The sequence below is a fragment of the Bactrocera neohumeralis genome, unplaced genomic scaffold (assembly GCF_024586455.1).
Source record: "Bactrocera neohumeralis isolate Rockhampton unplaced genomic scaffold, APGP_CSIRO_Bneo_wtdbg2-racon-allhic-juicebox.fasta_v2 cluster10, whole genome shotgun sequence".
NCBI lineage: Eukaryota > Metazoa > Arthropoda > Insecta > Diptera > Tephritidae > Bactrocera > Bactrocera neohumeralis.
Genome location: NW_026089623.1, coordinates 11,207,287 through 11,223,662, shown reverse-complemented (window position 1 = coordinate 11,223,662; position 16,376 = coordinate 11,207,287). Strand labels below are relative to the sequence as shown.

The window sequence follows — 16,376 nt, the reverse complement described above, 5'->3', positions numbered from 1 at the left end:
TACAACAAAAGATGATAGAGGCGAAATAACAAACCTTCTAATCCAAATTAGTCAGTGGTTGTAAGTCGCTACTTCTGCACTCCATTGCACATGAATACCGCGCTTTGCATTCTCCGAATTGATGGGCAGATTTTGTTAACTTCTTCCTTTTTCCACTAAAATTATTTAATTTTCATAGCACGGACAATTACTCACTCTTTTAACTGACGTTGATGTCCACCTACTTATATCTCTTGAATGGTGGTTGGCGAGGAGAAGGACTCGTCTATGATGGACACTTCTGCTCGGCTCCCCCTGATTTAACTGTTTTGGCAGTGTTTCCAGTGACTCGTTATGGAAAGAGGGTTCCTAATCTGTGAGCTGTTCTGTTTATGGCTTCCGTTTCAGGAAACATTCGTACTCCTCTACTATTTGCGTTAGGCGCTTTATCTCCTCGACATCAAACGAGGTGCCGGCAGCCTGATCTTGGGCTATTTTTCCGAGTACGAAAACTGCCCTCTGGTGACGGATTTCTCTCAGATGATTTTGAGATTTTTTCCGCTTTTTGCGCTGTACTTCACCTTTGGCAGCCAGTGTGCTTTCATTGGTGCTCATGGCCACCGTGAAGGTGGATGGATCTATATAGACGTTTTGGGTACGTTGGCTGCCACAACATGTAGTACTCTTTACTGTCTCCTGACTAGAGATGAGAATGTTCTCCTCATCGGTTATAGAAACTGTAAAACGGAAGGCTGGCGGAAATTCTTAAAGATAACGTTTGAAGTGTTAGTTTTAGCAGAATTTGAGTTTATAACAAAACATTTGTAGATCACTGTAAATACCTACTACTCCTTTATTTCTTGCAAATTTCTAGAGTACATAATATAATAGCATATATCTTTTTTGATTTCCATGAGCTAATCATGTAAATTCAAAATGATATAACAAGTAAAAAAGGCAAAGTTATAAGAAACATTCTTCTGATTAATAATCATTAACCATTACGAAAATTTATTTTAACATCAAAAGAATATGGCAATAAAAAATGTATAGCTTTCGTTGTAAATTAATGCATTTTTTATCATTATTTAGGTTGACGAACAATTTGCATATCTGAACGAAGTTTTCGTAAATCATATAAAATGCCACTACCAAAACGTTCAATAGAGCCAGTTCATGTTTCACGATCCGTTTATCAACAAGATGAACTTCAATTCGTTGAATTAGAAACAATAACTAATACAGCCCTTACAAATATAATACGTCAATTGTCCTCCTTATCCAAACATGCAGAAGATATATTTGGTGAACTGGCCCGAGACGTAGGAAACATTAGTAATCGAGCGAACTCACTACAAGCACGAATAGATCATTTGTCTATTAAAGTTACACAGTTGGATAGCTCAATGGAAGATGTTCCACTCACAGACATAACAAGAAAAAAGGGATTCCGATCTACTAAAGTATTTGATCAAAAAATATTTTCTCATTCAACCATGCCAGCTCCTATGCTAGAGACTTACACCATGTGCGACAAACCACCTCCATTAAACAAATTAAATAACTATCGGGATGACGGTAAGGACGGACTTAAATTTTATACCGATCCCAATTACTTTTTTGAGTTGTGGCGACAAGAGATGTTGAAGGATACAGAAAGAGTAATGCATGACAAAGGAAAAAAAATGAATCGTCCGCGTCAAGACGGTGGCAATAGTTGTGTTAACTCTGCAGGGAATAAAAAACGAGTGAGAAAGCCACATAATACTAGAGAAAAGCAGCGGTTGATTGCTATTGGTCATGGAGAAACTTTAATGCCAAACAATATTAATTACCAAACCCCAAATTCAATTGTCAACATGGAAACCGCTTTTGGAAGTAAGTATACAATATATAGAATAGGCTGTGGTATTTTAACTTATTAAACTTATTAATCTATTTTTTGTAGTTTAATTACAATGAAAGTATTTTTTAACGATCTACATTTTTATTATTTTTTCTTGTATATGTATACAGTCAAACCTGGATAAGCGAGAGTTCAAGGGAGCACAATCTCATTCTCGCTTATAGAGGTTTCTCACTAACCCGAGTGCGATAAAATAACCACGTTATTTAGTTCCAGGCAATAGAATAGGCACCAAATTGACAAGAACACACTACAAAAACAAGTAGAAGGGCTAAGTTCGGGTGCAACCGAACATTTTACACTCTTGCAACTTGCAAGAATCAAAGCAAGGGAAATACTTAAAGGTGTAAAACCAATCATATAGAGTAAAGTCAGCTGTATGTTTTAAAATCCTGATATTAGTCATATAGCGGCTAGGCTAAGTTTGTTCATAAGGGAACTGTGGGTCGGCATTTCAAGCTCCCTACGTACAGCTGCAACCGTACCCATTGGTTTTTCGAAAATGCTAAAGAACAGCTGTTACGACGAGAAATGTCGTGTCGCAACAGAGAGAAAACGGACTGCCTACCTCGCAACATTACGATCGACCACAACCAGTGCGGGATGGGATAGATACCGAGAGCTGAAGAGGGAAGCGAGACGCATTTGCAGACAGAAAAGGAAAGAGGCCGAAATGTGTGAGTACGAAGAGCTTGACAAGCTGGCCGACAGAGGTAATGCTCGAAAATTCGACGAAAAAATGCGGCGGCTTACTGAAGGTTTCAAAACCGGAGCATACTCTTGTAGAACCCCAAAGGTGATCTAGCCACCGATGCCCAGAACATACTAAAATTATGCAGGGAACCCTTTTCCAGCCTGCTGAATGGCAGTGAAAGTACATCGCCAGGAGAAGGCGAACCCGATTCAATAGCAATTACTCGCCTGAAGAACAACAAAGCGGCGGGGGCCGTTGGATTGCCGGCCGAGCTATTCAAACACGTCGGCGAAGGACTGATAAAGAGCATGCATCAGCTTCTTTGTAAAATATGGTCGAACGAAAGCGTGCCTAACGATTATAATTTAAGTGTGCCCTGCCCAATCCACAAAAAAGGAGACCCCACCATCTGCGCCAACTACCGTGGGATAAGTCTCCTAAACATCGCGTATAAGGTTCTATAGATCGTATTGTGTGAAAGATTAAAGCCCACCAATCGACACACACCACCTCTTCGTCGATTTCAAAGCTGCTATCGATGGTACGAAACGGAGCTGCTTTTATGCCGCGATGTCTGAATTTGGTATCCCCGCAAAACTAATACGGCTGTGTAAACTGACATTGAGCAACACCAAAAGCTCCGTCAGGATTGGGAAGGACCTCTTCGAGCCGTTTGATATCAAACGAGTTTTCAGAAGAGGCGTCTCCCTATCGTGCGACTTCTTCAATCTGATTCTGGAGAAAATAATTCGAGCTGCAGAACTTAACTGATCACGTACAGTCTTTTATAAGAGTGCACAGCTGCTGGCGTATGCCGATGATATTAATATCATTGGCCTCAACACCCGCGCCGTTAGTTCTGCTTTCTCCAGATTGGACAAGGAAGGCAAAGCAAATAGGTCTGGTAGTGAATGATGGCAAGACGAAATATTTCCTGATATCAAATAAACAGTCGTCGCACTCGCGACTAGGCTCTCACGTCACTTTTGACAGTTATAACTTCGAAGTCGTAAATAATTTCGTCTATCTTGGAACCGGTATCAACACCACCAACAATGTCAGCCTGGAAATCCAACGCAGGATTGCTCTTGCCAACAGGTGCTACTTCAGACTGAATAGGAAATTGGAAGTACAGACCTCTCTCGACGAACAAAAAGCAAACTATAAGTCACTCATTATTCCCATCCAGTTATATGGTTCAGAGGCATGGACGATGTCAACATTTGATGAGTCGACGTTACAAGTTTTCGAGAGAAAGGTTCTGCAAAATATTTATGGTCCTTTGCGCGTTGGCCACAGCAAATATCGCATTCGATGGAACGATGAGCTGTACGAGATATACCACGACATTGGCATAGTTAAGCGTATTAAAAGACAGCGGCTACGCTGGCTAAGACATGTTGTCCGAATGGACGAAAACACAGCTCTGAAAGTATTCAACGTAGTACCCGCGAAGACGAAGACCTCCAAGTCGTTGGCAGGACCAGGTGGAGAAGGGCCTGATTTCGCTTGGAATCTCCAATTGGTGCCACGTAGCGAAAAGAAGCAACGACTGGCGACTTATTTATTTTAGGCACAGAGACACACTGTTATGAAAAAAACACGCTCTCTTATTTTTATTATTGGTGGATATATGCGGTACAAAGTCACCCGGAACTTCGAAATCTTTATATTAAGTATATGGGTCCCAAGGGAAGTATTGTTTCGATTTAACCCATTTTTGATATACAAACAAAACATTATAAGGAAAGGATTATCCTTTAATTTCAGTTACAATATCACACATTGACAAAAATTGGCGATCAAGAGTCAACATAGGTACCGGGCTAAAAATATTCGGTACTTAGGGGCTTGGACACTTTTTATTGGAATTGATCAGTTTTTAGTCATGGGGTGGCATATACTAAAGACATTATTCGTGTAAAGTCTTAACCCGTTATATTATTGTGTCTTGATTTGTATACTGGAAACTGAACGAATCAATTGGAATTTAAAATTGTGCTATATTGTTGTCTGATTTCGTCCCTTTTCGCAATATGACATAATAATGTAAAAATAATGCTTCTAAATTTAGTTGAAATCGGTCAGTCGGGTCCCGAGATAAGGGATTTCACCAAAAAGTGGGTGGTGCCACGCCCATCACCCAATTTACAAACCGGCTCTAATAAAGCTCTCTTGTATCATCTCGGTGGTAAAATTTAATGTCTCTGGCATATTTAGTTATGGATTTGTCGTGCTTTAAGTAGTTTTTAACAGTATCGTTATATGGGGAGTGAGTGGTGTTATCCTCCGATTTCATCCATTTTCGCACTGTAAGTAGAAGTTCTTATAAGATACATATGTACCGAACAAATTTGGTTGTTTTAGCTTGAGTGATTTGGGAAATATGTACATTAAACTTTTCAGAGGGCGGGACCACGCCCACTTTTTAAAATAATTTTGCCCACAGGTGCTCCTTGATTCTGCGATCCTCTGTACCAAATTACAGCTTTACCTTAATTTAGTGCTTAGTTATGGCACCTTATATGTTTTCGGTTAATGGCGATTTATGGGCGTGGGCTCAGCAGATCACAGCTTTTAATTTTTGGCAAATGCTATCGCTGTAGCTTTTGACTTGACAAAACTCCGAGCAGAGCAGAGCACATATTTTTTCGTTGTTCTGCTCAGGCAGAAAGTGAGAGCGGTAGCAATAGCATAACAATAATTCTATAAAATTCGCTGCTACGGAGTAGTAAATGAAAACCCTGATCCATTTTGAAAAATTGTTTGGGCTTGAGAAAAGTGAAAGCAGGATTGGTACCACAATCACAAATTTTTTTATAATAACAACGTCGCGTTAACGTATGTGAAACAATGCTTTCCGACTACCAGGATATCATGATACGTATTATTACTGGTGATGTGTCTTGGATCTATGCTTACGGACCGGAATTGGCGATCAATCGGCTAAATATCGCGGTAAAGGTGAGCCGAAGCTGACCGTCAAAGCCGCAACTTGGCGTGACTTCTGGCTTTCAGCAAACTCAAACGACAGCTCCGGGAAAACCGTTTGGAGTCAACTAACTGTATTTGACACGCATTGAAGGCTATTCTGGAAATTGACTTTAACAACTGTTTCGAGGATTGGGAAAAACGTTGGCACAAGGGTATTGGGGGTCTAGGGTGATTACTTTGAATGGCACAACATAGATTTTGAAAAATAAATAAAGAACAAAGTTTTACTATGTTTTGCTCTTAGCACTACAAAATTTTAAATTTCAATACAGATTATTACTGTTATTATTTTGACTAGAGTAGAATGCATTTCAATGCACAAAATTGTTAATAAGAAGACAGTAATATTGACGTTAACATTGTCACTGAAGAAATTGTTAATAAGGTATAGATAAACCGAATACCTAAATTAAGTATATGTATGTTCAGAATGCGGATAAAGTTTAATCACATTCTGAAGTCCTAAACAAATTTCGGAACCAATAAGAAGCTAGTTTTTAGTAAAATTTTTATTCTTCCACTCCAATAAGTGAACACCCCCCATATGCGGAAAAAATTGTAAAACCTACAATGTCCTGTTGTGGGAGTTTTCACTGAATATACATACATATAATGGGTTGTCAAAAATGCTTTTTTTTTTTTATTGAAATTGAAATGAACTTTTGCTGACTCATACCCAGCTCTTGACATATGCTACGGCTGCTACTATGCCGGTCTCTTTCGACCAATTCAGCGATTTTATCGCAATTTTCGACGACAGGCCTTCCGGAGCGTGGCGCATCTTCGACCACCTCTACACCAGAACGAAAACGTTGAAACCATCGTTGTGCGGTGGAAATGGAAACTGTATCGGGTCCATAAACTGCACAAATTTTATTGGCGACTTGAGAAGCATTTTTGCCTTTATCGTAGTAGTACTGTAAAATATGCCGTATTTTCTCTTTATTTTGCTCCATGTTTGCGACGCTATAACTCACGAACGACTTAAAAGAAACGACAATCAATCAAACACGTGTTAGCTTTGCAAAAAGGTATAGCATGACCCGATGCGACGAATAAAACTAGAACTACGCGCTTTCAGCGCCAACTAGCGAAAATACCGCAAGACTTTTTGAGAACCTAATATCTTATTTATTTACTTAGATCTCCCATAAGTTTTTAGCCTTAACCAAGAATACATTTTTTAATAGAGTTAATTTTATTTATAATGCATATATTAAATGAGAGATGTACGAAATTTTATTCGAAATGGTCACCTTTTGTTTTCAATCTCTCATATGGTTCAGCCATTGACCAGTAGCAGCACGCACATTTTCTATTGACGACGATACTTGGACCAAAGATTTTTTGAGACCCTTCAAATTTTTGTGGGGTATTCGACAGGTCATGCTCTCCAACTCTGACTACAAACTGTAGTCCATCGGATTCAAATCTGGACTTCCGGAAGGCCATAAATCTGTTTCCCTTCTTTCTGTCTTGTGTGCAGAATCTAACTGGAAGATTCAATGCTATCCATCAAAATGATTATTGCTCAACTGCTTTACCACGCATTCTAAAACATCCTGCTGATACACTTTTGTCCCAGCTTTGAACTCTGTTTAATCTTTACTGGCGAGTTCAGCGGTGAAAAATTTACTGGGTGTCACTGAAGAAATTGCCTGTATCTGTTAAGCTTAATTATCATCAAGCGCCCGTTGTGAGAAAATTGTCAGTTGACCCATGGCAGGCTTTCATGGGGAGATCATCTCGATTAAGTTAAGCTGGTCGGTATATCCATTTCTTTGAACATTATTTTGTTTTCTAAGAGGATTTCTGCGGACCTGTTCGCTGAATTGGTTCAAACCACGCGAGGACGTCTACTCTTCCTGACAGGAACCTGTAAAAACGATCAATAGTGTGATATACAAATATTCTAGAAATATTAAGTTTTTTGAGAAGCTCATAAATTTCAGTTGGGATTTTTCCACATATATGGAAAGTAATCACCGCAATACGATTTTTCTTAGCTCTCCACTCCATTGTTAAAAAGCGCGGAAGCAAACACTAAACTGATTGTTATATGAGTAGACACTATAAACAAGGTGCTTTCATCACTTGAAACGTTCTGGCAAAAGTTTTACCAATTTTAAAACAAAATCTAATGTTGGCTCTTTCTTCGAAGCTCATTTTCGCACCGATAAAACAAACCTAATGACACTTAAGACGCAATAATTTCACTTCCAATCGATGAAATGTGATGAAATTCTCACTGCACAATCAATAAAGATAGCAGATTCTAACGCACCATTCGACATATAGATGGCGCCACGAGAAGGCGCTAGATTCAAAAAGTCCTGTTTACTTTGGAACGCACTTTGTATACTTCTTCTTCTTAATTGGCGTAGACACCGCTTACGCGATTATAGCCGAGTTAACAACCGCGCGCCAGTCGTTTCTTCTTTTCGCTACGTGGCGCCAATTGGATATTCCAAGCGAAGCCAGGTTCTTCTCCACTTGGTCCTTCCAACGGAGTGGAGGTCTTCTTCTTCCTCTGCTTCCCCCGGCGGGTACTGTGTCGAATACTTTCAGAGCTGGAGTGTTTCCATCCATTCGGACAACATGACCTAGCCAGCGTAGCCGCTGTCTTTTAATTCGCTGAACTATGTCGATGTCGTCGTATACCTCGTACAGCTCATCGTTCCATCGAATGCGATATTCGCTGTGGCCAAAGCGCAAAGGACCATAAATCTTTCGCAGCACCTTTCTCACGAAAACTCGTAACGTCGACTCATCGGTTGCTGTGATCGTCCAAGCCTCTGCACCATATAGCAGGACGGGAATTATGAGTGACTTATAGTTTGGTTTTTGTTCGTCGAGAGAGGACTTTACTTTTCAATTGCCTACTCAGTCCGAAGTAGCACCTGTTGGCAAAAGCAATCCTGCGTTGGATTTCCAGGCTGACTTTGTTGGTGGTGTTAATACTGGTTCCTAAATAGACGAAATTATCTACAACTTCAAAGTTATGACTGTCAACAGTGACGTGAGAGCCAAGTCGCGAGTGACCCGACTGTTTGTTTGATGACAGGAGATATTTCGTTTTGCCCTCGTTCACTGCCAGACCCATTTTCTGTGCTTCCTTGTCCAGCCTGGAGAAAGCAGAACTAACGGCGCGGGTGTTGAGACCGATGATATCAATATCATCGGCATACGCCAGCAGCTGTACACTCTTATAGAAGATGGTACATTCTCTATTTAGTTCTGCAGCTCGGAACTATTTTCTCCAGAAGCAGGTTGAAGAAGTCGCACTTGTCTGAAACCTCGTTTGGTATCGAACGGCTCGGAGAGGTCCTTCCCGATCCTGACGGGGATTTTCGTGTTGCTTAACGTCAGTTTACACAGCCGTATTATTTTTGCGGGGATACCAAATTCAGACATCGCGACATAAAGGCAGCTACTTTTCGTGCTGTCGAAAGCAGCTTTGAAATCGACGAAGAGGTGGTGTGTGTCGATTCTCCTTCCACGGGTATTTTCCAAGATTTGGCGCATGGTGAATATCTGGTCGGTTGTTGATTTACCAGGTGTGAAGTCACACTGATAAGGTCCAATCAGTTTGTTGACGGTACACAATACGCTCGATAGAACCTTACATGTGATGTTGAGGAAGCTAATCCCACGGTAGTTGGCGCAGATTGTGGGGTCTCCTTTTTTTATGGATTGGGCATAGCACACTTAAATTCCAATCGTTGGGCATGTTTTCGTCTGACCATATTTTACAAAGAAGCTGATGCATGCTCCTTATCAGTTCTTCGCCGCCGTGTTTGAATAGCTCGGCCGGCAGTCCGTCGGCCCCTGCCGCTTTGTTGTCCTTCAGGCGGGCAATTGCTATTCGAACTTCTTCATGGTCGGGTAATGGAACGTCTGCTCCATCGTCATCGATTGGGGAATCGGGTTCTCCTTCTCCTGTGGTTGTGCGTTCACTGCCATTCAGCAGGCTGGAGAAGTGTTCCCTCCATAATCTAAGTATGCTCTGGGCATCGGTGAATAGATCAACTTTGGGGGTTCTACAAGAATATGCTCCGGTCTTGAAACCTTCTGTAAGCCGCCGCATTTTTTCGTATAATTTTCGAGCATTACCCCTGTCGGTCAGCTTATCAAGCTCATCGTACTCACGCATTTCGGCCTCTTTCTTCTTCTGTCTGCAAATGCGTCTCGCTTCGCTCTTCAGCTCTCGGTATCTATCCCATCCCGCACGTGTAGTGGTCGATCGTAACGTTGCGAGGTGGGCAGGCTGTTTTCTCTCTGCTGCGACACTGCACTCGTCGTACCAGCTGTTCTTTTGCACTTTCCGAAAAGCAATGGTTTCGGTTGCAGCTGTACGTAAGGAGTTTCAAATGCCGTCCCACAGGTCCCTTATACCGAGTTGTTGACGAGTGCTCTCAGAGAGCAGGAATGCAAGCCGAGTAGCAAATCGTTCGGCTGTCTGTTGTGATTGCCGCTTTTCGACGTCGAACTTTCCTTGTGTTGACGTGCGTTTTTTGCTGCACAGAGGCGGGTGCGAATCTTGGCTGCAACAAGATAGTGATCCGAGTCGATGTTAGGACCTCGGAGCGTACGTACGTCTAGAACACTGGAGACGTGCCTTCCGTCTATCACAACATGTTTGATCTGGTTGGTGGCTTTTCGATCCGGAGACTGCCAGGTAGCTTGATGTATCTTCTTGTGCTGGAATCTAGTACCACAGATAACCATATTTCGGGCCCCGGCGAAGTCAATCAGCCTCAACCCATTTGAGGATGTTTCGTCGTGGATTCTGAATTTACCGATATATTTGGCAAATATACCTTCTTTGCCCACCCTGGCGTTGAAATCGCCAAGCACGATTTTGACATCATCATGAGCAGCTCTCATAAGCGCGAGCCAAGTGCTCATAGAAGGCATCTTTGGTCACATCGTCCTTCTCTTCCGTGGGGCGTGGGCGCAAATCAGCGCTATGTTGAAGAACATCGCTTTAATGCGGTTTTGTGTCTAGACGTTCATTCACCGGAGTGAATGATAGTACTCGGCGACGGGGTCTTTCTCCCACCACGAATCCAACACCAAACTTGCGCTCCTTTATATGGTCACTGTAATAAATGTCACAAGGACCTACTCGTCTCTGTCCTTGTCCCGTCCATCGCATTTCTTGGACGGCGGTGATGTCAGCCTTTATTTTCACGAGGACATCAACCAGCTGGGCAGCGTTACCTTCCCAATTAAGGGTCCGGACATTCGAGATGCATGCCCTGATATCATAGTCCTTATTTCGTTTGCCATGGTCGTCATCAAAAGGGGGGTTTCTCTTCAAGTGAATGGCGATCAGAGAACTTTCCTCACTTGCGTGAACTTCTACACATGACTCCATCCTCCACCTTGTATACATTATACATAGTTTAAAATAATGGAAGTTTTCTCTGCGAATATGTCCTCGCTGTATGCATAATAAACTTTGTAACTTTACGGTAGGACGAAGTCTATGGACGTTAACTTTATTCTAAGTTGTATTATAAATTAAATTAATATTAATTTTTCAATGCTGGTTTTAAATAAATGTAATTAATTTTTAAATGTGAGTGTCGTCACAGATTTCATCTGTGTGAAACAGAAAATAATACTAACGAATTTTACACTTTCACTACATGTTGTTCATCTAATGGATGCTTGTAAGCAAAAAGGCGCAGTTGGATGACGAAATTATTACGCCTAAGAATTGATGTTTACAATTCAAATATATTGTTCTTAATATAAAAGTTCTTAATTAAATGTGCTTTTAACCACCAGCTGAATATGAATTCATTCGATCTACACCCAAACCCAACCATAACATAAAGGTATATTCCTACTATTCTTTTATACACCCAACATTTGTAATTTCGTCCCTTTGGTTAAGTTTAGATCTCATATACCTTAGTATATGAGGTGGTAAATAGCCAGGATATGGCTGTGTACCTTTCCCTAAGCACTTAGATGATGAGTATAGAAATTTGCTTTAGTAAGATTGATTTTAATATATATGTATATTGTATCTATGTATGTATGTATATATATAGAACTTACGTCTCACGTTATCTCCGGGGTTATCTCCTAAACTGCTGAACCGATTTTAGTTAAGTTTAGCACACTATGTTTATATCTCATTTATATGAAAACTAAAAGAATTCATAAAAAAAAGTACTAAGCATGAACATCACTTCAAAATTTAAAAGTAAAATTAAATATTCAGTAAAATACCACTGACCAATATTAATATGACAAGCACAATCCCAGTATTCGTATACCGGCAATTACGTTTTCGCATTTATTCGTATGTTTGTATATAGATTATATTAACTACTAGCGGGCCAGGTGCCTGCTTCGCACGGCAAAACAAAATAAGAAAAGAAACACACTTGTTTTTAATAAAGTTGGGTTTATTCCCTATTATTCAACTTTTAATTCTAGGTTCTTACAATCTGAGACTATGTATCACTTAAACTATCTTAGAGCTCTTTCGTAGACAACATTTTTGGTTTTGCCATGAGTTGTTGTGTAGATAAAGAGAACTGAAGGCTTGCCAACACGTGAGCACGAAACATACAACTGGCCGTGTGAAAAGCAAGGATATTCTAAATCAATTCCACGCAATTCCAACGATTGCCCTTGCGCTTTATTTATCTTAATAGCAAATGCAAGACGTATTGGAAACTGTAGTCTTTTGAATTCAAAAGGTAAATCTGATGGAATCATTGGAATTCGTGGAATCAATACATCTTCACCTTTAAACTTCCCCTTTAAAATTGTTGCTTCGATCAAATTGATCATGACCTTTTTAACCGCTAATCTTGTCCCATTGCGTAATCGTGGTTGATTTATATTTCGAAGCATAATAATGGGAGCACCCACTTTCCATTGTAAACGATGAGGTGGAAATCCGGGTAAATCCTATGAATTCAAAAATTCTGTCGGATAATTAACAGCGTCGTCTTGATTCGTAACCGTGTCAACTGATTGATATGTTACAACTTCGCCAGGAACATGGGTTAAAATGTCTGCATTCATTTGACCAACGTCTTTATTTTTAGCGGCCAGTATAGCTCTTTCAGCTAACCAATTATGATTGCGATAATTTTCTGCAATATTTGGAAAAACACTTGACACCAATTCTTCTTTTGTCGGTGCAATATTACAAAAGTTATCTGGTAAAGTGATTAAGCCAGTTTCACGATCAACAGCAAGTTGACCATTGCCTATTGCCAACAGTTGCCTTGAAAATGTGTCGGCCGATGGATCGTTTTGAATTTTTACTCGCACATTTGTAGTCAAATTGAGTATTTGTACATGTCTCCATAAATAAGATGACTTTAAACATGCTTTTAATTCATCTGCTGTTGTTGAACGGTGAATCACAGGCAATGTCTAACGAAAATCACAAGCCAACAGAATCAAAGCGCCACCAAATATCTGTTGATCATTACTACGCAAGTCTTGCAATGTCCTGTCTAACGCTTCCACTGATTTCTTATGGGCCATTGCACATTCATCCCACACTACTAATTTGCATTGTTGCAAGACTTTGTCCATTCCCGAATTTTTGGAAACATTACAGGTGGAATTTTCATTTACATTCATATTCAGTGGTAATTTAAGTGCAGAATGGGCTGTCCGACCACCATCTAATAACGTCGCTGCTATTCCAGACGATGCAAGTGCCAATGCTATATTACTCTGTGATTTTATAGTCGCTAATAGCAAGGAAATCAGAAATGTTTTGCCAGTTCCTCCTGGAGCGTCTAAAACAAACATTCCTCCAGTTTCGTTTCGTACTGATTCCATTATGGCATCATATGCGTGTCTCTGTTCGGGATTCAATTTATTGAATTTATTGAATGCATCATGCATTGGTCGATTTGGAGCTGGCCAACCCAATTGTGTCAATGCTTTATTTGCAATTACCAAACAAATATCTTGCCTCATTAAACATTTCAAGTGTAATCATTAAATCGTTATTTCCTGCAATTCGGCGCATTCGATGCAAAATGTCTTCGGTCATAAAATCCTTAAAATTTTCCCATAATTGCAATGGATCAGATGGAAAACATGTTGCAATAATAATAGCAAATAAATGTTCCTATTTGATGAGGAGAACCTGTTGCTGATGCATCCCTAAGTATCGCATCCCAGTGTCTATCATCTTCCAGTAAATTCAATTCCTGACATGCTTGAAGAAAAGTGTGACACTGTAGACCGTTAACTCTTTTCAAATTCAAAAAAGATGTAGGCCCACGAACATGAATCAATAATAGACGCAAATAAAAACATTCAGCATGACTGTAGAGACGTCCAATGGCATCACTTTCAAAAATGCCAGCATAACCTTGAACTGGTATTCCTTCTATTGGAAAAACGATAATAATGTAGTTGATGGTGGTCGCTCTGCAATTTGCTGTTCATTATCAACTGTGAAATATACACGTTGTCCATGTTCCAAATGTACTGACAAATGAATAACTGCCGGATTTCGATCATGAATTGGGAACGATAATATTCTCCAAACTGCCTCATTGCTACTGATATACCTTCCCATTTGATATTGTGTTATTTCATCAGCTTTGAATGCTTTTGATAGTATTGGCGAATAGGGGACAACCCACCTATTATCAACTGTAATATCTTGATTATTGACTCGTAGATTGATTAATTTGCCATTATCATCTGTTGAGCGTCGGCGATACAATGGGTAACCATCATTTCCATTAATTGTCTCGGATATCAAATCTCTGGGATACCGCTTCGGGCATTTCCCATCTTTCATACATGGCGAATTAATATTTAAAACACCACATGGTCCATGAATCATACTTTTTGTAACAACATCAAATAAACCTGGATCGATTTCCTGATCAGGAAATTCTGCTGAGATGATGTCATCTATTTGATCGCTTGTTATTTTGTTGACTAACCATACCAAAATATGAGCATGTGGTAATCCTCTCTTTTGCCATTCCACCGAATACATCCAACATGGAACTTCGCCGAAAACTTGATGTTTATCAATAAACAAGTAAACAAATGGCATCTTGTGCATATTCATGCATGTGCCTTGGACTGCCTCTGTAACTTGCTGGTAAAATAACAACTTGTCCAACATTGTCAACATTTCCATTTTTTTTTTGAATCGAATAAAGTTCAGACGCTCTGTTTCTATCTTTGCATACATGTCTACGACATATTGATGAATGAGTCTCCGACATTACAAAATATGATTTTCCTGATTTTGTCGTATCATAATTCTATGTGCATAATAGTTCAGATAGTTCATAGCGCTGACAGTTTTATTGACTTCACGTTCTGAAGAGAAAAAAAAAACAAATGGAAATTTAAATCATTTCATACTAACACTCACGTGGGTTTGCGGGATCTACCATTTTTAAATTAATAGAGTATCCGTCTTCACCCCGACAAAACAAAATTTGGTACTGTAGGGCATCGTAAGAGCGATGTGTTTCACAAACACGTTGTAATTGATTATTTCTTCTACGCAATACAATGTCACATAATTGAAACTCATCGCCGACAATCACCACAGCAACTTCATTATTTATAGGTGCATTAAATCTTCGTTCATGTTCTCCGATTGGTCTTCTATCAGCACGAATCACGATTTTATGATCATCAGTCGGCATCTGATCAAGTGCTGTCCGAAAAGTATTAATCAAATCATTATGTTCATGAAACAATGCTTGCAATTCACGTATTATTATTCTTTAGGCACTTGTGAATATTGAACAACGTGCATCTACTTCATTTTCATTATTGCCAATGAAGTATATTTGCAAGAATTGGTGGTTTGCATCTGGAAATGGCAATAATCAACCAATCCTATGATAAATTTGCCCTTGTATCTGAAATTGTGAGGCAAAATATGATTGATTAGAACTTGTGAAAAGTTCTGAAATGTCGCTGTATGCTTCATTCGAAATTCCCAGAGCCGAAATTACCTTAAATGTCGGCATGAGATTATTTCGTATTACATTCGTCGCTCCAAAGGAAGTCATTTTAAAGCACGAATTATACATTTGGATATTATCCAAAAAATGTTTCGATTGCGGCGTTGTTCCTGAAATTAATGTTGCCAATGGTTCCGGTGGGTATTGTAATTCTGGTAATCTTACTTTGCCACTGGCACAACACATTCCAGGTGTTTCAATATGAAATTTCAGTGCATTATAATGTTGGCATACTTTGTTCATTCCACCAATCACCACAAACTTATGCAAACTGTAATCAATTGCGTGATTTGTGCGGCACGCCTTTGAACATTTTGATTAATACTCGTACTTGTCGGCCTACGATCTGAACGCGATCTTGCATGTTCCCTTGTGTTTAAATTGTATACACGATACATTGAGGAGCACTCACCACTGCGTTAAATTAAATGAAAAATCCGGTTTATTATTTTGTACATCTGGGTTCTCAACAATTTTATTTAAATTTAAATTTATTAATTTTATTATATAATATTATTAAATATAATATCGACGGGCGAGGCGGCGATACTCCAATTCCGGGACACGGATCGTGGTTGAATTTTTGTAAGTGGAGGAGAATAGCGTGATCCAAAAGTGTGCGAATGTATAAAATACCAAATGTAATGTTTACGCGGCGCAGTGGGACATCGGATTGGTTAGAACGAATTGTGTAAACGAATTGAGTCTGCTTTCTCCTTGTCCATCCTTTTTGATGAGTGGGTGTATAGGTATGGTGAGTTGTGTTGGTGTCATCAGCTGTGGTGAATTGAGCTGTCGCATT

The 16,376-nt window shown here is 39.7% G+C and overlaps 1 protein-coding gene and 1 long non-coding RNA gene across 2 annotated transcripts in view; one reads left to right on the top strand and one right to left on the bottom strand.

Moving 5' to 3' along the window:
- Window positions 1-16,376, top strand: part of LOC126765402 (actin-binding protein WASF3) — a 101,899-nt gene that overhangs the window by 57,207 nt on the left and 28,316 nt on the right. The window contains exon 2 of the mRNA XM_050483134.1: window positions 1,072-1,857. Within this exon, the coding sequence (XP_050339091.1) occupies window positions 1,122-1,857 (736 nt within the window). The 5' untranslated portion in view covers window positions 1,072-1,121. The remainder of the gene's footprint in view (window positions 1-1,071; window positions 1,858-16,376) is intronic.
- On the bottom strand, window positions 11,978-15,124 carry LOC126765522 (uncharacterized). Its single transcript, XR_007668491.1, has 2 exons — window positions 14,990-15,124; window positions 11,978-14,915 (listed from the first exon to the last, which is right to left on the bottom strand). It is a non-coding gene; the product is annotated as an uncharacterized LOC126765522 (long non-coding RNA).